The 21,342-nt window shown below is 38.8% G+C and overlaps 1 protein-coding gene across 1 annotated transcript; it reads right to left on the bottom strand.

Annotated features, from left to right (window-relative positions):
- Positions 1-492: 492 nt before the first annotated feature.
- LOC149011446 (phosphopantothenoylcysteine decarboxylase-like) lies at positions 493-1,990 on the bottom strand. The gene is made up of 2 exons (XM_089162662.1): positions 1,766-1,990; positions 493-786 (listed from the first exon to the last, which is right to left on the bottom strand). Exons 1-2 carry the CDS (start codon positions 1,988-1,990, stop codon positions 493-495), a joined length of 519 nt encoding a protein of 172 aa, XP_089018788.1.
- Between the last annotated feature and the right edge of the window lie 19,352 nt (positions 1,991-21,342).

The raw sequence follows: 21,342 nt of genomic DNA, 5'->3' as shown, positions 1-21,342 counted from the left end.
CAATGTAATTGGAGGATAATTCCTTGTGAATTTAGACTCTTAACTCTCTAAAATTTTTCATGAGATAAAATTTGTCTCCATCTAGGTGGAGAATCTGAAAATTTTCCTATTACCTGGCAACTGTCCTAAAAGATTGAACAAGTCTGCACAACCCATTGAACGATTAATAAGTAAATTTCTAGGTACCACCTCGGTCTCAGTGGTGAGGTCCATAAGATTGAACAAGCCTGCAATCTTCAATGCCGAGGTCTTATCACGTTACTAGTCTGTCATGACTTGCGGAACCCTAAATAAATTCAACAATGTGGATATATGTATAAATCTGTCTCAGTTTACAATTTATGAATGTGTATTTCATTCTAGGGAATCGTTCATAAAATTTCAGTCGTGCAAACTGGGTCAAATCAAACGATTCCAGGACTGAAACAGTGAGATGCCAACTTTAATTTCCACCCATGTGTGTAAATTGTTACAACAGCCACTAGGCTCTGCTTATAATGCAGACCTTAATATTTTCCAACCAGTTGAAACCAAACAGTCTAGCAACACACCACCGATGGTAGAAAGCTCTGTCATTACATCAGCGCCTCTATACACAGAAGCATCAGGGATCGTTGGAGGAATCAGATGAACACCACGCCTCTTGATCATCTCAACATGCTCTAGTGTGGAAGGATTGCACCACTTGGAGTGATTCATTGATGGTGCAACGATAAGCGGCTTATTTCTAAAGTCCCAGGCTCCAACAATGGATGTCAAGAGGTTATCACTTAAGCCCGTTGCAATCTATCAGAATACAGAGGAGAACCAACATGAGATTGAGCAGTGTACATTACATAAAAAAACAGAACACAAAGACTTGCTAAGGCTCTCTTTTGTATCAATTCTCATTCTCTATTATGTCTATTTAAATGAAATGCGTACAAGAATTCATTATTGGTCAAGAAAGAAAAATGGTTTGGTGAATTTTGTCAAAAATAAAATATAGAATGAAAAATAAGTTTAGAATGTCAAAATAAAAATTTATTAGAAAATGATAGTGAACAAGTGAAAAAAGAGGAAACAGAAAAAATGTATGATTTTTTTTATAAAAGAATGTGTATTGACTATTTTAACCTCATCTTAACTAGTAAACCTTTGCATAAATGAAGAGAATTAGATTTTCATTATAATCCATAATAGACAAAAAGTCTATTACCAAAACTATAATAGATGCCAAATAATTTAAAATAATGAAAATTTCTCATAATTGAAAATGATAATTGATACAAAAAATAGCCTAAAAAGAATAATAGAAACAAGATTTTTCAAGAGTATTTAACAACCTGTGAAAAACTCATCCAGAAACAATTAGATCTGAACTATATTAATGATTTATACAACCTCTAGGTCAAGAGGAACTGAACTAAACATAAATGGTACTGTAAACATTAAAAGAGTTGTGCAAGTTATATCTGACCACCCAAATGCAACTCAAATCGGGAAGGGAGTTGAAGTCTATAATCAGGTTTAGACTCAGCTCAAGTAAACTTGACATGAAGATGATTTCCAATTGCATTAACCAAATTTAGCAGTTGAGTTTCCAATGAAGAAAATCTCAAGTATGCAGGAAAACAGTTAGGCTTTTATTCGTTAAGAAGCATAAATGAACAAGACCAGAGAACACCCAAAAATGCTAAATTTTATAGCTCCCTGAATTATTTCACTAGTTTACCACAAATCAAGAACCCAGTGAACAGTAGTCTACTAATTAGAAAATATGTACCTTGCCAAGTGTATCGGCTGACAGGGGTGCGATAATCATGATATCAGCCCAATCACGAAGCACATTACTAAGCATGTTGACTTCTAGTTTCACCGAAATGAGCCATTGAGTGTCATCAACGAAAACAGGAAAAATTTCAGGAATTGATGGTAAAATTGTCTTGGTGACGACCATTGTAATGTCTGCCCATTGAGAGACAGAATCCGATAAAACCTGAAAATTCATTGCATGCGCATCTATGCTTTCACTTGCAGCTAATAAAATCCGAGGCCTTCTAAATGTAAGAACTACATTATTGTCGCAGGAACTACCAACTGATTCCTGACTGGCCATAACCTACACAGGAACACTCCCAGAGTCAGAGATAAAAGCAAAATCAAGATATTGTCGCACGACATTGTGCTATTTGTTCTGTTAACAAGCAACTGAATACCACAATGGACAAGCAGGAAAACTCGCAGAAAGAAATGAGATTGTCCCATTAACACATCAAGAATTAATAGTAACCAGAATCTGTGAACAGACTCAATCTATCTCCAAGAATCCTGGTAAGGGCCGTAGGTGAGTTTGTTACAAAGAGAGTGAAAATAGAAATCTGAAAGCACAAAAATCTGATGCTTGTTTTCAATTTGCTCTTGATTAATCAAGAATTCAAATCTTGCTAGAGTTAATGTTATTCAATGTTGTCTCAGAGCTACAATTTTTGGGTTCATTTTCTGGTCCCTACGTAATGAATGAAGATTGAACAAGAATGAAAATTCAAAAGAAATCAGATTAACATATAAAAATCAAATAGAGATGAGGGATCAAAGGTGTTCATCATAAATATTTAGTTTACTAATACGACTGAGTGCAGATCCATAATGATCAAAGACAACCCAAGAAAACAAAGAAGAAGAAGAAGGAATACCAAGGACTCAGAAATGATCAAATACGCCAAACCTGTATATACTTTTTAGTAGAATTCATAGGAAGATCAGATAATCACATCAGCAGTCGGAGAATTGGGGGGGTGGGGGTGGGGGGGAAGAAACTTTAAGGGCCACTTACTTCGCCTTCACAAAATCTCAACTGCACCAGAAACCACAGATAGTTGAACTCCAAGCTTCAAAGGTGAGAAAGAGAAAGAGAGACCTAACAATTAGTGAGTAAAAGAAACGGTATTAAGATCACAACTCCAAGGAAAAACAAAGACCAGTTTCTGATACGTGGGACGTTTAAAAGCCCTACAATTCAACTTCTGATTTGGTCATAACCAATCTTGATTTCTATGGAGCCAAAATAAACTCCAATTCTTCCAGACTTACAAACCTTGCCACCACCGTAAACAAACTCAAATTAATTTTGACCAAATCACCAAAAACGAAACCAACAATTAGAAGACAGAAGTGAACACAGGGAAAACCGCATGCCGATAAACTGAAATTTATGTATTATCTACACAGAAAGCAAAAGGAAAGCATCGGGAACTACCTTGAATGCTACTCAAGTTTCAAACGATGGCTAGTTTAACGGCAAATTTGACGTCGCCGGCGACAAGAACACAAGAATGATTATCTTGAGTTGATTGGCTATCTCTCGCATTCTTCAACAGCGATAAAAAAATCAGACGAAATCAAAACGCAACTGAAGCAATTAGAGCTTTATGCTCTTCCTTTGAGTTTAGAACTCGTTTCATCTTCTCGTTGGCGGTTGCCTTTTTAAGTGAAAAGGACGAAAATACCCTCACATACACAACTCGTTTATGGCGCGATCTTTCGTTTTCAATAACTAAGTAACTACTTAACTGAAACCAGTGTCCATTCACTGTGTCAACTCAGTTCTATCGGGATCTCCTAAGCATTACGGTTCGAATCAAACACGCTAGATCCGTATATTCCAGCTCCTTCGCTTATCTTTTATGGCATCTAATCATAATCATAGTTTTAAGCAAGGTCCGATATGTTGACCTGTGTTGCCGTGTCGGGTGACTTTTGGCGATATGCAGGTGCGTGTTTCGTCTTCTTCTTCTTCTCCTCAAATGTGCTACTTGTGGTTGCCATTGCAACTTCCACCATCGTGAACCTGAAGAATCCTCCATTCCCTTCGACTTCCACTACCACCACCACCACCACCCTCCACCACCTTCTAAGTTCTAACACCACTTATGCTTGAAGCCCCAATTCACCTTCCCTACCTCCACGTTCTTCTTCTTACTACCCATCAGCGCCTCACATGTTATTGGCTTTGAGCTTGGGTCTCTTTGCTCCATGAGATTCCCATCAACCGGTTAATAATTACAATCATCAAGTGACTGCAGGAGCAACCACTGCAACTCCTAATGGACAAAAGAGGTTCAGGTCAAAATTCAGTTAGTAGAAGATGCTTGCTATCTCAGAGAAATTGGGTTGGAAGATGCAGAAAAGAGATGAGGGAACAACATGTCGACCGTCCGCCGACTTTATGTTTATTTCGTGTCGCTGGGGGAAAATTGTGTCGCCCCCTAGCGACACGACCATATATCGTTGTGTGTCAACAATATATCGCCAACACAATGTACACTGGTTTTAAGCAATGTGCGATTTTTTGGCGAACTTCGCCATTGCGCCATCTGGCAAAACTAGAGAAACAACGAATTTTGCTGAAAATCGGACAAAGCTTTGTCCTGTAAGGTTGGTTCATCATCTAGAACCATACCATGCATCAAGCTTTTATCAAATTTAGATTCTCTAATCGGACTTTGAGGCTGAGTTAGAGGCTTTTATATATGGTAGGGTTTGGGCAAGGCAGTTACAGGTGAAAAAGGTTTGGGTTTAGTGTGATTCTATAGCAGTGGTGGTCCTCATTCAGAAAAGGAGGATAGCCTGGTATATTCTTCAGCGATGGTGAGGTAAAATCTCCAATTGCTATAGAAAGACCAATACACAAAGGATTTTTTATCCAAAGAAAATATAATATTAGAGTTTTGCATCATGAAGGATAATAATATAGCGGTATGGTAGGAGTAATATAGCATAAGTTTGGCTCTAGTAATCAAGCTTGTCGGAGGAATTACACAATGTTATATTAGTCAAAGCTTTGAAGGAGCTCATATGGTACAACTGCAAAACTTGAGTAGTGATTCAAAAATTAAATACTCAATAAACACACACACATGACATTCAACCATTTCATTGTCCGCTAAAGTTGGGTTGTATGCCTTCTAATTTAGGTCAAGCATAGATACCAGGTTGCAATTCAAATTATGATCTAAACTTTAATTTCGTTCAAAATATTTGCAATTAAACAAGCTCAAACAAAAACAATGTGGACGGTAATAATTAACCGATTAGGGAGAACACATCACATGTGCATATGCACGTGCATTATTACTAGTATATATATGTCAAATTGTTAATTTCTCTCTCCCACAGAGGCTTGTCTCCATGGATGATTGAGTATTTCTTCTAAAGTGCATTAGGAAAAGTAGCCAAAAGACTATCATAGGGTTGCTTAGTTGCCAATAACCAATTCTTTTTCTTAACTAGGTCATGGATTCAACTCTCTTTGATGGTATATTAAAATTATATATAAAATTTACCTTGAAGATGTAGGCAAGGTATGCATAAATTGGCATGGATGAACCTCAAATTTTCCAAAAAAAAGGCAAAGTGTCTCTCTGAATTTCTATTTCTATTTCTATTTTGGTATATATATACTACACCAAACGACTAGTTAGTCCTATTATTTTAGCGTTTGAGGTTTGAGACATAAGATGTCAAAGGCAAAAGGAAATGTCTTATGATAATTCCACTAATAAGGTTAAATTTTCTCTTGGAAATTTCTCATTCATCTGCCTTTTTTTTTCTTTTTAAGTCATATGGTTAGTTTTCTTGTTGGCTTTGTGTTTAGTACAGTCTCAAGTGGAGTTGATTGGAAAATAAGAATTTATGTAATTGATCCTATTTAATTTGGACAAGGCTTATTGTTGTTATTCTTATTGATGATAGTTTCTCCCCTACATGCTTAACTCTGTTACCATTTGGAAGGATTACATGAGTGGATGAAAAAAACAAAATCATGATTTTCCCTGCACTTCCTTCATTGGCTTTTGAACTGTGTAGAATTAGAATAGCATTCCTTGAATATCATTCAGTCAACTCTCAACGCTTAATGAATCAAAATGGATCTCCTACACTCAACTTTGTTTCTAAGTCTCCTAATAGAGTAAACTTTCACCCTTTGTTGGCCATACCCTTAGTTGCTAGAAACACTTCACAAAAATATAATTTGTTGAAGAATGGTTCATTAAAAGGTTGATTTAATCAAATTATACTTTTATCACAAAAATAATGTTGGGAATCAACCAATTTGTAATATAATTGGCTATGACAATTCCCAATTTCAACTAACCTAACTTCACCAATTTACAACCCAAAATTTTATTTTATCACTTTCTTTATGTAATGAAAAAAGACAAAAAGAACTAAAAGGGAAGACCTATATATCAACCATTTGTGTACATAAGATTATTACAAATTGATTCTATGAGTAGGGGGCAAATCTTTTATGTCAACTTTATTATTATTCTTTTAGAAAAAATAAATTATATAAACTGACCCAAATTAAAATACTAGGAAATAGTAATAGATAGACTTATTTACAACAAAGGGGGGGGGGGGGCTCCAAAGACTCTTTTGGTAGAAATTCTCCAAAGTAATTGAATAAACATAATAAGGCTACAACACAATCAATAGTAAATATTCTGTGTGTCACTCATATGCAAACATAGTCTGATTTTGAAAGCCAATCTCAAATTTTTTTTTGGTAGAGATAGCCAATCTCAATACCCGATGGTGACATGATTCTTCTTTTTTTTTTTTTGGCCTTTATGATCGAGCTGAAAATTTTATTAAACTCTCCAGCCCCAAACTTGAGGTGTTAAAACCTGTCCAAACAAGGAAGGGGGTTGGGGACAACCACCACACATAACTCAAAAGAAAACTTTTTAGCTCCTCTATCTAGAAAATCAACATGAATATTGTGTTGGGTTTGGATGTCTTGTATTCTCTGGGTCCATGTAATTATGATTTTATATTGTATTTGTAGTTGAAACAGAGTTTGGGTCAATTACTAGTACCGGGGTAAATTTTAATTATATTGGGATTAGTGTTTTAGGTTTCTCTATAAATAGTCTTTGTAGGATAACCTATAGGTATCAATCCCTATAAGGGATTGGGAACCCATCCCGGTGATAGGGATTGGCCAAGGCAAGCAAAGGGTAATACTTTAGGGGTGTGAGAGTGGTATGAGGTTTTCTGCAATAGTGAAACTTCTTTTCTCTCTGGTGGACGTAGATAGGGTTTTGCCGAACTACGTTAAATCCTTCTTGTGTATTTTGCTGGTGTTATTCTCTGTTCGAGGTTGTGCATCCATTATCTCTAACACATTGTTCAACCTATTTACATAACAAAATTGAAGATGTTGAAAATGAGTTAAAAACCTTATTACATCCCCCCAAGATACCTACACTAACCCAATTGATGGATTGGGGCAAACCCATTAAAAGAAGAAATTGCTTGTGTAAAATCCAGCCTTATCCTAACCCTGACCCGGCCTGGATTTTGTACTGTTATAGGTCCGAAGACCCGGATTGGAGGTAGAAGAGACTTGTGGACCCTTTTAGTTGAAGATTCGGTGTTTGATCTAGAGCCTATGGACATTGACAGTGATGCCCCTTACTTGAGCACATTGTCAGTGTTTAGTGAAAATCTGCGCATCTAAGAAGACTAAATTAGTTGAAGCACCTATTGAATTCCCGTGCTCAATCCGAAGGTATTTCTTGAACTAGACTTGTTGATTGACTTGTAGGAGAAAACCCAACTCAATTCGGATCAGTCTGGCCTTCCAAATTCATACTCTAAGCTCGCTATCAGCCTTGGTCAACTGCTTGGTTGACTAACCACTCGACCAACCAGTCAACCAGCACTTATTAAATTCGAAAATCACAAAAATCTCGACCATTTTGACCCTACCTTTTTGGAACTCATGAATGAAGGTCTACCCTGATCATTTGCACTCCAGAGAACAAGGAGTGACATTCCCTAGGGCATCTCTTGGTGTTTGTGAAGATTATTGGCTCCAATCATTGGCTTTCCATCTCAATCATCACTTCAAGGTATGGATTCTCTTATCCTTCTTCTAATCTACTCAATCTCCTATTAATTTATACTCTTTGGACCATGGCTGAAGTGCTGCAACCTTGCAAACACTTGGCCAGGAGCTTCCCCTTTCATTTCCATCAATCTCACTTCATTCTTGCTATAATTATGATTACTTACATTACAATCCCATGATTTCTTTCATTTCAACCTATTCTTTAATTCAAGCTGATGTGTAGATGTATGCTAGGTTTGAATTACTATTGATTCATGATTCTAATTAGTTCTTACCATCCCCTAAATTGGTTCCCCCTCATTTCTTGTAATTGCAATCAATTCCAATTCAATACTTGATGTTTAGCATATAGAACATAGGGTTTCAATTTGGGTATTCACAATTGGACCGTTGGATCGTGATAATATGTAGTGTGTAGTGTTCCTATACTGCAATAATCATGCCCTCCAAGTTTCATATCGATCGGAGCATCGGAAGATCAGTTTCGGACCAAATCTCCATTTATGCCCGTTACTCTTTGCTCTGAGTCGATCGCTTGGTCGATCGACGATCTACCAGCCGATCGACCAAGATATGACAACAACTACTGTCTTTGGCCGAATTGCTTCGTTTGACATCCGATTCGATTGTTTTCTTCTCTAATGTTGATTATATGTTATCTATGGTACAAACACTGACTTTTGGGCTATTCTTCGTGATTCTTGATATTATTTCCGACTCGATTAAGGTAAGGACGGTTATTACCCCAAGTACGCTGATTATGCGAATCTACTTCTACTTTGGAAACTTAGTAGATATACTTCATTAATGTATTCATTAGCCATGTATGACTGTTGTATGCACTTTGTATCAGTAATATTATGTTACATGTCATTCGGAATATCATGCTTAATTATTCTTTATGATTACATTTATGAATGATCATGTTATACTGTGCCTTTGTTTATATAATGAATTATTGATCATGTATGATATGATGAGATTGAGCTTGTGAATGACTAAGTATGGCTTGGGATTGAGAAGTGTCCTATCGACACTTCTGTCCTTGGATATCGGAGGGAATAGTATGTGTGAAATCCCCCAGATTTCTACCCCTTTAACCCATGGTTTTAAGACTGAGAATCTGGGCCTTGATTCGGCGATAATTGTGGACCATTCAAATCAGGCCCGAAGGATTGGAAATTTAACCAATGTTGGTAGATGACCCTTATAATGACTCAAAAACTCTCCTAGAGTTTAAGTGAAGAGAGAAGATTAGTCTCGATAGTGTAAAAAGGGTAATTTTGGAATATCTGTAGATCAGTGATGGAGAATCTGATTGATGCAAATAAGGTATCAAATCGAAGATCGTCGAAAGACCTTTCCAACGAGCCAAAAATCATTGAAATCGGAGTTCGTTTGTGGGTCCAACCATGATCCAGAAGTTTGAGCCGTTTAGGTGAACCAACCCCCACCCTATTTTCTGTTTAGGGGCAAAATTGGAAATTCGGATTTTTAAACCCTATTTATGTTTTATCTCATTCGTAAACGCATTTTTGGAGGCTAGAAAGAGGCGGAGGCTTTGGGAAGAGGAGAAAGGAAGGAGAAGAGTATTTCTCATCCAATCAAAGGTGTTCTGCAACTCGAATCATTGCGGGAATTTTATGAAAGGTTAGTTTTCTTTAATCCTTCTCTTATACATGGTTTTGGGAGCAATTTCTCTTCTTTCCTTTTGAGAGATCTTAAAGGAATGCATGTTTGGTATATTGGATGATCCTCTTTTCTTATATTAAGGTTCCCCTTGAGTTTGGGAGTAATGGTTTATCCCCTTGCAAAAGATTTTGGAATTTGACTCTCTAGGTTACCCACGGGTGATTTATGAGAGGCAAATTTGGGGCATTTTGATTTTGGTCAAATTGGATAAAATTGAAGGTACCCGTAGGATCCTTTTGTTGTCAATTAGCTTTCCCCAAAATTTCATTTCGTTTAGACTTCGAATTGGTGGCAAATTAGTGATCATTCACTAGTGATGTTGAGAACTACCCTTTTTAACCTAGTTTTCAGATTTGGGTTTTTGTGAGAAGATTTTAGGATATCCTTTGAAATCCAAATGGGCTCTAATTTGTGATAATTATTTCTTTTGCATAAATAGGTTAATATATCTTTAATCACTAATTTGTGGGAGTGTATTCTTGGATTTGGAGGAAGAACAAAGTAAAAGGTGAGGAATATACTTAACTTTATATTACATGTGTAATGATGTTAGTTACTTTTCATTATTGATATATTGTATTACTTTAGTATTATCTTGTTGGTTATTTTATGTCTTTTGTTAAATATGAATTGCTATAATTTATGTTTATTATTATTTCTGATGTTGCTCATTGCTTTGAAATCTATTATTGTTGTTATGAAATGGAATGTGATTGTATGAGAGGAGAAATATTATTATTTCTTCTACCTTGTATTTTCTACTAGGGTTGTGGGTTCACCCATTGCCCTAGTGATATTATATGACTGCTTATATTGTGGTTGGGAATGCGGAATGCTTTTTTAGCATTTCTGCCATAGGATACCAGAGGAGGCGGTATGGGACGCATTCCTATGGTGTCCTTGGCTCTTTCCTTATTACTGATTTACATATTTAGAGCATGTCTAGAAGTGTTTGGTTAGGTGACCTCATGAGTACTACTACCCTTTCGGCAGGGGTATTGAAGCCGGTTAACCCATGATGTTAGTGGCTGGGTCCTGTATGTCAAGCAGACCCACTATCATCATAGAGAGGTAGGGTTGTATATAATAGATAAGGGCTCATGGACGCTCAAGACCGGTGAAATGACCCGTGAGAGGACATGGGGATCATCCTGTCCATTATATGTGGATGACCACTGGTTTAATGAATGGGGTCCAACAGATGCCTCCATTGAGGATTCCATTCATAGGTGGGAAGGTATTGAACCAACAGAGCACTAGGCGTGAGGGGAGATATCCGGACCATATGTAGTACGAGACCGTATGACTTTGCATTGGGCTTATAATAATCCTTGACATGCACTAGATCTTATACCAATGGTGATGTGATAGAGTGGTGACCTAATCCCCAACCATGGCTTGACAGGACTTTACACAACAACCGCGGAGAACCCAACAGACGTGCATCAGAGTCGTGAGGGAAGAGTGATGAGACCGCCCAAAGAAGACTGGTGTGTGACTTAATGCTTGTCTACCATAGAGACTTCATGATAGAGTTAGGAGCATAATCATTCATATATCATATCATTATCATTAATTTCATTATCGATATTTATGTTATATGTGTGGTGTGGAATCTTGAGAATGAATGTGTGATATGATGTTGAGTTGACCTCACTGAGTTCTGTTGAACTCATTCCTTTTATATGTCTTTTTTTTCGTTTAGATTATGCTGCAGGTTATGAGGACTTCTTCCAAATGGAGAATGCGTTACCAAAATATCTTCTTGAAGGAGTGATCGAAGAAGAAGTGGACGCACATGGAGCTTCATGCCAGTATCAAGACTGTTCTTTTGGGTGGGATTCCATTAGAGAACTAGTCTAGTTTAGTTTTCCGCTGCGTTGAAAATTACTCTCTTTTCTTTTCAAAACTCTGATGTTATATTTTTATTTTGAAGTAATGGATGATTGTAACCATTATTTTGATTTTGATAACTTAGTATGATAAACTTGATTTATTCTTGTCCATTTAATTATGCTATATCATGTTTTGTATGGATTTGTCACTGAACCTAGATCTTGCGGTGTATCACCCCCACGGGCATTCGGGTAATGACCGGATCCGGCTGGGTGGGGTGTGACAGTATGAGATGTTCTCCGAAGGTGTCCACCGACGCTTTCCCGGGTTATTGGATGACATACATAGGATTGTCTAGATGTATGGCTAGGACTATCCTTGTTGTATCAGACCCTATTCGGAAGGGTATTGAGACCGAACAACCCGTGGTAATATTGTGATTTGATGGGCGCTCAAGACCGGTAACCACTCCATGAGACGACATAGATCATACTATGGATACCTGTTAGGGGCCATTTATTGGTAGGGTTGCAAATAGCTAGACTTGGGCTCACGGGCGCTCAAGACTGGTAACCAACCTATGAGAGGATGTGAGAACTTCCCGTTTACTATTTGTGGATGACCAATAGGGTTGATGAGTCCGTAATTCGGGATTACGCTGACTCTAGTGTTAAGGAATACGGAACCGAGTTAGTTGGTGCCATAGGGGAAGTATCTGTATCTGACTTGATACGACAGAGTAGATGTGTCACATCCACCCAGCCGGTACCTTACCTGGCATACCCGAGTGTGTGATCCATAGCCCCGAAGATCAAGTATCGAGGTAATCAACCTCCCACATAGACAATCACATAATCATGAACATAAATAATCAATGTGCAAAAGATAATCAAAAGATCCAAATAAGGAAAGAAATAATCATATATCATCAGAGTACGTAAGACAATCAGAATGTCTAAATCAATAAGTGAGGCGGAATCCCACTCTACAACCAGCAGAAAGTAGATCGCAAATCAAAAGAAAGATTACAACTGATCTAAGATAAGAAAGAAATAACAAACTAAATTAGAGTCTATTCTTTCTTATAAAAAACGTCTTCATAAACATAAACTTCATCAATGACGCTCAGACGTTTCCACTCCACAGTAGGGCTAATCCTGGTAACAAGCAAAACCACTTGAGGAATCTTCAATGTAATCTTCATGGTTGCCAGCACCTTGCGTGTAGTATGCCTCTTCAGTTTGTGCTTCCTCATATTGACTTTCATAGTCATCAGTACCAGTAGAGTAATCTAACGAAACATTGCACAAAAGGAATGAGTTTCAAAGAAACCTTGTAAGGCAGTTAATCCATAACAACATAAATAGCAGGATTTCTAAACAAAGTAAAATGCTATATGATATGAAACACATGATGCAATATGATTCTAACTCTATGTATGCTGGTCTCTATTGGCAAACATGCTTTAAGTCATAGCACCGTACTTCTTTAGGAAGGTCTCAACACACAACGCCTTTTTGGTAGTGGGTCCGGCATCCCTCGGGACATTCCATGGCTGGGGGTTAAGTGACCACTCTCTCACATCACCATTGGTTTAAGTACTGGCGCATGTCAGGGTCAAAGCCTAGCCAAATGCAAGTCTCCTACTTAGTTACATCAAGTCAGATCCAGATATGTCCATTCCCTGCCGTTGGCGATCCTTTCCGGTATCTTTCACACTAGAGTCCTCATAGTCCCTGACTACGGACTCATCAACCCTATAGGTCATCCACATATGGTAAATAGGAGGCTCTCATGGGTTGGGTACCGGTCTTGAGCGCCCATGAATCCCCATTGCTACCATGGGTCGTTCGGTCTCAATACCCCTCCGATTAGGGTCTGACATAATGGGACATCCTAGCCAAACACTACTAGATAGTCCTAAATATGTCATCCAACAGTTTAGGAAGGTGTCCAAAGGGTATCTCCAGAAACATCCCATAATATTCCCGTAGTTGTCCAAGGACAGAAGTGTCAAAAGGACACCTCTCCTTTCCAAACCATACTTAATCATACACAAACAGAATTCCCTAACATCACATATATGGCAACTTCTTATATGGAAAGAAATCAATAATAACATGCAACTTGCATATATTTGGTAAGTAAATCATACATGAATCAATTTAATATAAACAAGTAATGCTACTGTAATCAAGATAGTTGGATTAGTAATATATATCAGTGTAAACATCTAATTAAGGAAATAAACTAACAAGATTCAAATATAGAAACTAGGATATGCAATCTATGTAGTTAAGGAAATAACCATCCTTACCTTATATAACTCGCAAAGGAATCTTAGGGAATCAAGTAAGACCTTGACTAAACTTGGGAAGCAAGTCCTAAACAAGTATATATAACATATTATGAAAGATACTTAAAAGGAAAGATATAAAAACATCCAAAACAGACCAATATATGAGATTGTTGTACTCATTGGTCGATTGACTTGGTCTACTGCCTCAGTCGACCAATGAGTCGACCAACAAAGACAGTGGCCTTCAAAAATCACAGTTTTTAGAATATGAAACCAAATTTGGTGGTTCAAAAGGGTACTAAACAAGGGGAAAACCACAATGGTAGTGTACTAGTATATAGAAGACTCTAAAACACTAATCAAATCAAGTCTTCAAGTTACAAATTAGGAAACAAAAACTTACCATAATTGGATCAATCAAGGTTCTTGAAGAATTCATAGTAAAAATCATAGACAAGAACAATAAGATGATGGATCACTGTTTGTGATATAGGAATCATGAAAAGTATGCTTAGATCTTCAAGAAAATTAGATCTAAGACTGAAGAACATCAATCTAAATAAGGAAAGAGAATGAATACAAGCTTTCCTTCAAAAGCGAGTGATGATCTTGATGAAGATCATCCACCAAGCTTTAGATCCTTAGGAAAAAAGAGGGAAAGAGTATAGTGATGGTTGCAACAGAGATACAACATCACCACTACTGTCCTCAATTAGAAAAGGAAAGAAAAGTAACGAAGAATCAAAGATGAAACATAGAAGAGGATGATCACATACCTTCTTGTGTAAAAGCACGAGTCTTGTCGAAGATCCGTCAAGTTAATCACCAAGGACGCAAGGGAGATGACTTGCAGAGGGCTCTGGTACGTTCCAAAGAGTTTCGAGGTAGAAAATACAAAGTAGACTCGAGATTGGACTTAAATAGAGCAAGCAAAGACCTAATTAGCAAAATCAGATCCCATTGGTCGATTGGATTGGTCGACTGGTCCAGTCGACCAATGAGTCGACCAATCAGAACAGCAAGTCCAAAACAGAGAAATGAAGGCTCAGATCAAATCCAAACATAAAGGGGTTTTGCACACACACCAAGTTACTTATCTAGTAGGTAGAAATGCCTTCGAACCATGATAGAGAGCACTCCAAGTCATTCCACTAATTCCATCTTCATCAGGATGCAGTTTCCATAAATGGAACACTGACATCAACACTCATGGATTCCAAGCCAGCCACCAAGTCTTCTACTGAAATGGCCCAAAGCTGACTTCTTGCCTTACTTCGGGTTGTCTGACCTACAAACAATAGGGTTTTCGGGTGAAGGTTAGGGCTGGATTTCACATTCTCCCCCCCTTAAAGAAATCTCGTCCCTGAAATTGAAAGCGTACATGTGCTTCCAAAGAGCTGAGGAAACTTCTCCTTCATATCTTCTTCCTTCTCCCAAGAAGCTTCTTCAAGGGTATGGTTCTTCCACCGAATCTTCACCAAAGGAATGGTGCGATTCCGTAGTTGTTTGTCCTTCTTATCCAGGATTTCGGCTGGTTCTTCATCATAGGTAAGATAAGCACTAAGTCCTTCAGGTGCTTGATGTAAAATGTGTTCCGGATTCTCTATGGATTTCCAAAGCATCGAAATATGAAACACATTATGAACTCTAGCAAGAGGCGGAGGTAATGCCAATCGATAAGCAACAGGTCCAACCTTCTCCAGAATCTCAAAAGGTCCAATGAAACGAGGGTTAAGCTTACACTTAACATTGAATCTCATCACACCCTTCATTGGTGAAACCTTCAACAAAACTTTCTCTCCAACCAGAAATTCTAAATCAGTCCTTCTCTTGTCGGTATAAGATTTCTGTCTTGACTGGGCAGACTTAATCCTCTCTCTGATCATATCAACCATCGCACTCGTAGATTCAATCATATTAGGACCTAAGACCTTTCTTTCACTCGTCTCAGTCCAGTACAATGGTATCCTACAAGGATTACCATACAAAGCCTTGAATGGGGCCATGCCTATTGTTGCTTGATAACTGATGTTATAGGCAAACTCAACCAAAGCTAAGTGTTCATCCCAATACCACCCATATCCACAACACAGAATCTGAGCATATCTTCCAGGGTTTGAATTGTTCGCTCAGATTGTCCATCCGACTATGGGTGATGAGCTGTACTGAAATTCAATTGGGTTCCCAAGGCCTTCTGCAAACTATTCCAAAACCTTGAGGTAAACCTAGGATCACGATCAGAGACAATACTCATTGGCACGCACTCAGTCACGCCCTCCCAGCCGGTACCCTATCTGGCATACCCGAGAGTGTGATCCACAGCCCGAAGATCAGGTATCGAGTGATCAACCTCCCACATAAGCAATAACATAATCATGAACAACCATAACAAGAGTGCGGAAGATAAATCATAGATTCAATAAAGAAAGAATGAATCATAAACGAAACGGAATAATAGATATATAATCAGAGTGTCAACAGATAAGTAAAGTGAAGCAAAAATCCCACTTTACATCCAAAGTGGAAAAGTAGCTCGAAAGAATAAACTAGATAAAAGCTAATCCCAGTAACAAGTACATTGGGTAACTAAATTATTCTCCACTTTGTAGACGACATCCTTGTAGGTGTAGATCTCATAAATAGCACAAGGACGCTTCCACTCAATGGTCGGACTAAGCATTGTACGGAGCATAACCACCCGTGGAATCTTCAGAGTAATTGTGGTAACCGCAATCACCTTCCTGGAGATATGTCTCTTTGCCTTGCGCTTCCTCATAGGGACCGTCATAGTATTCCGCACCTGCAGGATAGTCTAACAACATTGTACAATAAAGGAATGAGTTTCGAAGAAACTCAGTAAGGCAGTTAAAATCCATAATAACATAAATGGCAGGATTCCAGAACAATCATAAATGCAATATGATATGAGACAAACAATGAATGAATGAATCTAACTCTATGTATGCTGGTCTCTATTGGCAGACATGCTTTAAGTCATAGCACCGTACTTCTGTAGGAAAGTCTCAATCACTCATCATCAGTTGGTAATGGGTCCGGCATCCCTCGGGACATTCCATGGCTAGGGGGTTAAGTCAACACACTCTCTCACAACCATTTGGTATAAGTCTTGGCGCATGTCGGGGTAATACCTAGCCAAATGCAAGTCTTCTACTTAGTTACATCAAGTCAGATCCAGATACTTCCATTCCTCGTCCCTGACGATCCTTTCCGGTATCCTTCACACTAGAGTCAGCGTATCCTATGGCACCAACCAACTCGGACTACGGACTCATCAACCCTATTGGTTATCCACATATGGTAAACGGGAAGCTCTCACGTCCTCTCACGGGTTGGTTACCGGTCTTAAGCGCCAGCGAGCCCAAGTCTAACCATATGCAACCCTACCAATAAATGGCCCCCACAATGTGATTCCTGTCCTCTCACGGGTTGGTTACCGGTCTTGAGCGCCCATGAATCCCCATTGCTACCACGGGTCGTTCGGTCTCAATACCCCTCCGATTAGGGTCCGACATAACAGGACATCCTAGCCAAACACTACTAGACAATCCTATATATGTCATCCAACGGTTTAGGAAGGTGTCCGAGAGGGCATCTCCGGAAACATCCCATAATATTCCCGTAGTAGTCCAAGGACAGAAATGTCAAAAGGACACCTCTCCTTTCCAAACCATACGTAAGCATACACATGCATCAATTCATATAATCACATATATGGTAACTCCATATATGGAAAGAAATCAATATTTACAATCATTTGTATAACATTGGTAAGTAAATCATACATGAATCAATTCAATATGAATAAGTAATGCTACTGTAATCAAAGTTATGCAACAGTAGAATATCATTGTAAGAATCTAATTTAGGAAACATATTAATGATATTCAAATATAGAAACTAGATTCATGCTATCTATGTAATTAAGGAAATAACCATCCTTACCTTTTATAACTCGCAAAGAATCCTAAGAAATCAAGTAAGATCTTGGCAAACTTGAGAAGAAGGTCCTAAACAAGTATATACAACATATTAGGAAAGATCCCTAACAGAAAATATAGCAAAGCATCCAAAAAACCAGACCAATGGAGTTCTTTGCACTCATTGGTCGAGTGGATTGGTCGAGTGGTCCAATCGACCAATCGATCGACCAATGCGACGATAACTTAGAAAATCGAGTTTTGAGATATGAAATCCGAATTTGGTGGTTCAAAAGGGTACTAATCAAGGGGTAAACTACATCAGTAGTATTCTAGCATATAGGGGACCTCAAAACACTAATCAAATCAAGGTATCAAGATCCAAATTAGGAAACAAAAAGTTACCATAAATAAATCAAACATGGATCTTGATGAATTTTGAAATAGAAAACAAGGACAAGAACTATAGGAGGATGGATCATTGCTTTCGGTAATGAAAACATGAAAACATGCATAGGTCTTCATGGAATAAGGCTTAGAAGCATAAATCTAAATAAGGAAATAAAACCTACCATATATGTACTATCATGCATCATGAAGAACACATAGTAAGGTAGAAGAGAACAACTAGAATTCTATGGATTATGGATCGTAGAAAGAAAACACAACCATTAACCACTAACATGATCAATGAAAGAAGATCCAAAGAGATCGAGAATTCAGATTAGGAAATTAACGAGAGATTAAATCATGGTTTGATCATGAATCCTTCAAAAGCTTGCAATGATCATGGTTAAGATCATTGTTCTAGCCTTTAATCCTTAGGATGATCATGAGAACATGTTCGAGAGATGTTTGCAACGAGAGGATGCAGCATCTCTTCTCTTGTCTCAACTCAAAAAGGAAAGAAAAACAAAGATGTAGGAGAAGAAGAGAGAGTAGACATACCTTTTGATGCAAGAAGAAGAGTTCCGACGAAGATCCGCCAAGAAAACTCCAAGGATGCAAGAGAGATGACTTGCGAGAGGTCTTTGGTTCGTTCCGGAGGGTTTGGAGGCAGCAAATACGAAGTGGACTCGAGGTTAGGCTTAAATAGAGCAAGAATCAACCTAATTGCCAAAGACAGACACCCATTGGTCGAGTGGATTGGTCGACTGGCCGATCGACCAATCGGTCGACCAATGCGGGGGGGGGGGGGGGCCGCAACCCAAAGGGGGCAAGAGGGGCCAGGGGGGGGAAAGCCACAAAAAGGAGGGGCCCCCCCAGCCCCCCAAAAGCCGGTCCCAAAAAAAGAACCCACACAACCTTCATGGATTCAAAGGGAGCCCGAGACACCAAGTCCTCAACTGGGATGGTCCAAAGCTGACTTCTTACTTTACTTCGGGTCATCGGACCTACAAATAACAAGGTTTCCGGGTCAAGGTTAGGGCTGGGTTTCACACACTCCGTGCAGAGGAACCACATTGTCCACATACAACCTAGCTAACTTATCCAGAGTATGAGTGATCTTCATAGGAATGAAATGGGCTGATTTGGTCAACCTATCAACAATCACCCACACAGTGTCATTGCCTTTACTTGTCTGAGGCAAGCTAGTCACGAAGTCCATAGAGATATCCTCCCACTTCCAACTAGGAACAAGAAGGGGTTGCAGTAAACCAGATGGGGGTTGACGAACGGCTTTCACATGCTGGCAAGTCTCACACTTGGCAACAAAATTATCAACATCAGCCTTCAAACCAATCCACCAAAAATGTTCCTTCAAGTCCTTGTACATCTTGGTGCTTCCGGGGTGTCTGATAAAGACTGACCGATGTGTGCTTCCTTCAATATTTCCTTCTTAATTTCTTCATTTGTTGGCACGCATAGTCTACCTCTAAACAATAAAGCACCATCCATGGATATATTGAAGTCGGGATCCGACTCAGGATTTGAAGAAATCTTCTCAACTTTGTCCTTAAGTTCTTGATCAGAACTCTGCAAGGCAACAATCCTATCTTTTAGGCTAGATCTTGCCGTCATGGCAGAAAGAACGAAATCAGAATTCTCAGGGACAACTTCTAAATCAAAACTCTCAATAGAAGACAACAAGGGTAGACTCAAAGTATTCAAATCCAAAGTCTTCTTCTGATTCTTCCTACTAAGAGCATCAGCAACAACGTTTGCCTTACCAGGGTGATACTGAATATCAAAATCATAATCAGAGACTAGTTCCAACCATCTTCTTTGCCTCATGTTCAACTCCTTTTGGGTAAAGAAGTATTTCAAACTCTTATGATCCGTGAAAATGGCAATCTTCTCACCGTAGAGGTAATGTCTCCAAATCTTCAAAGCGAAGACAACAGCGGCAAGTTCTAGATCGTGAGTGGGGTAATTCCGCTCATAATCTTTCAATTGTCGAGAAGCATAGGTTACGACCTTACCGTGTTGCATCAGTACACAACCCAAACCAATCTTTGATGCATCAGTATAGACCGTCACACCACCAGAACTGTCAGGTATAGTGAAAACCGGGGCACTTGTCAGTCTATCTTTCAACTCTTGGAAATTCTTCTCACAGGCGTCAGACCAAACAAACTTCTCTTCTTTCCTGGTTAACTTAGTCATAGGAGCAGCCAACCGAGAAAAGTTCTCAATAAACCTTCTATAGTAACCCGCCAATCCAAGGAAACTTCTTATTCCCATAACCGTCTTCGGTCTTTCCCAATCAGCCACTGCTTGGACTTTTTCAGGATCAACACGAATACCTTCAGCTGAGACCATATGGCCGAGGAATACTACTCTCTTGAGCCAAAAATCACACTTTCTAAACTTGGCGTACAACTTCTTTTCTCGCAATCTTTGCAATGTGAAATTTAGATGGCTCGCATACTCTTCTTCATTCTTCGAATAGATCCAGATGTCGTACATGAAGACAATCACAAACTTATCAAGCACATCATGAAATACTCTGTTCATGAGGTCCATGAACATTGCAGGAGCATTAGTCAAACCAAAAGGCATGACTCTGAACTCATAATGACCATACCTTGTTCAGAAAGCTGTCTTGAAGATATCACTTGGCTTCACTTTCAACTGGTGATATCCAGATCTCAAGTCAATCTTCGAGAACACAGCTGCACCCTTCAATTGATCGAAGATATCATCAATTCTGGGCAGTGGGTATCTATTCTTGATGGTCAGCTTGTTCAACTCACGGTAGTCAATGCACAGACGCATACTACCATCCTTCTTCTTGACGAACAAAACCGAAGCTCCCCAAGGTGACACACTGGGTTGTACGAAACCTCTATCAATGAGCTCATTCAAATGGTTTTGTAACTCCTTCAACTCAGTAGGAGCCATCCTATATGGAGCCTTAGATACCGGAGCGGCACCAGGGATGAGATCAATAGAAAACTCAACATCCCTATCTGGAGGCACTCCCGATAGATCATCAGGGAAGACATCAACAAAGTCACAGACAATCTTGACTTCGTCAACTCTTTTATCCACTTTACCCTTGCCTTCATATGAAGCATCATCCACTAGGGCATAGACTTGCATCAGTGCAGATAGGATCTTCTTACAAACCCTTCTTTTCTCACCTTGAAATTCAAAAACCGGACTTCCACAAATATGGAACTGAATCTTCCTTGAGGAACAAAGAAACACAGCTTTGTGGGCTGTCAACCAAT

This window comes from Hakea prostrata, chromosome 7, assembly GCF_041222555.1.
Source record: "Hakea prostrata isolate BN-2017 chromosome 7, UWA_Hpros_2, whole genome shotgun sequence".
In the NCBI taxonomy this organism is placed as follows: Eukaryota; Viridiplantae; Streptophyta; class Magnoliopsida; order Proteales; family Proteaceae; genus Hakea; species Hakea prostrata.
Note: the sequence above shows the minus strand (reverse complement) of the source record. Positions and strands in the feature narration are given on the sequence as shown.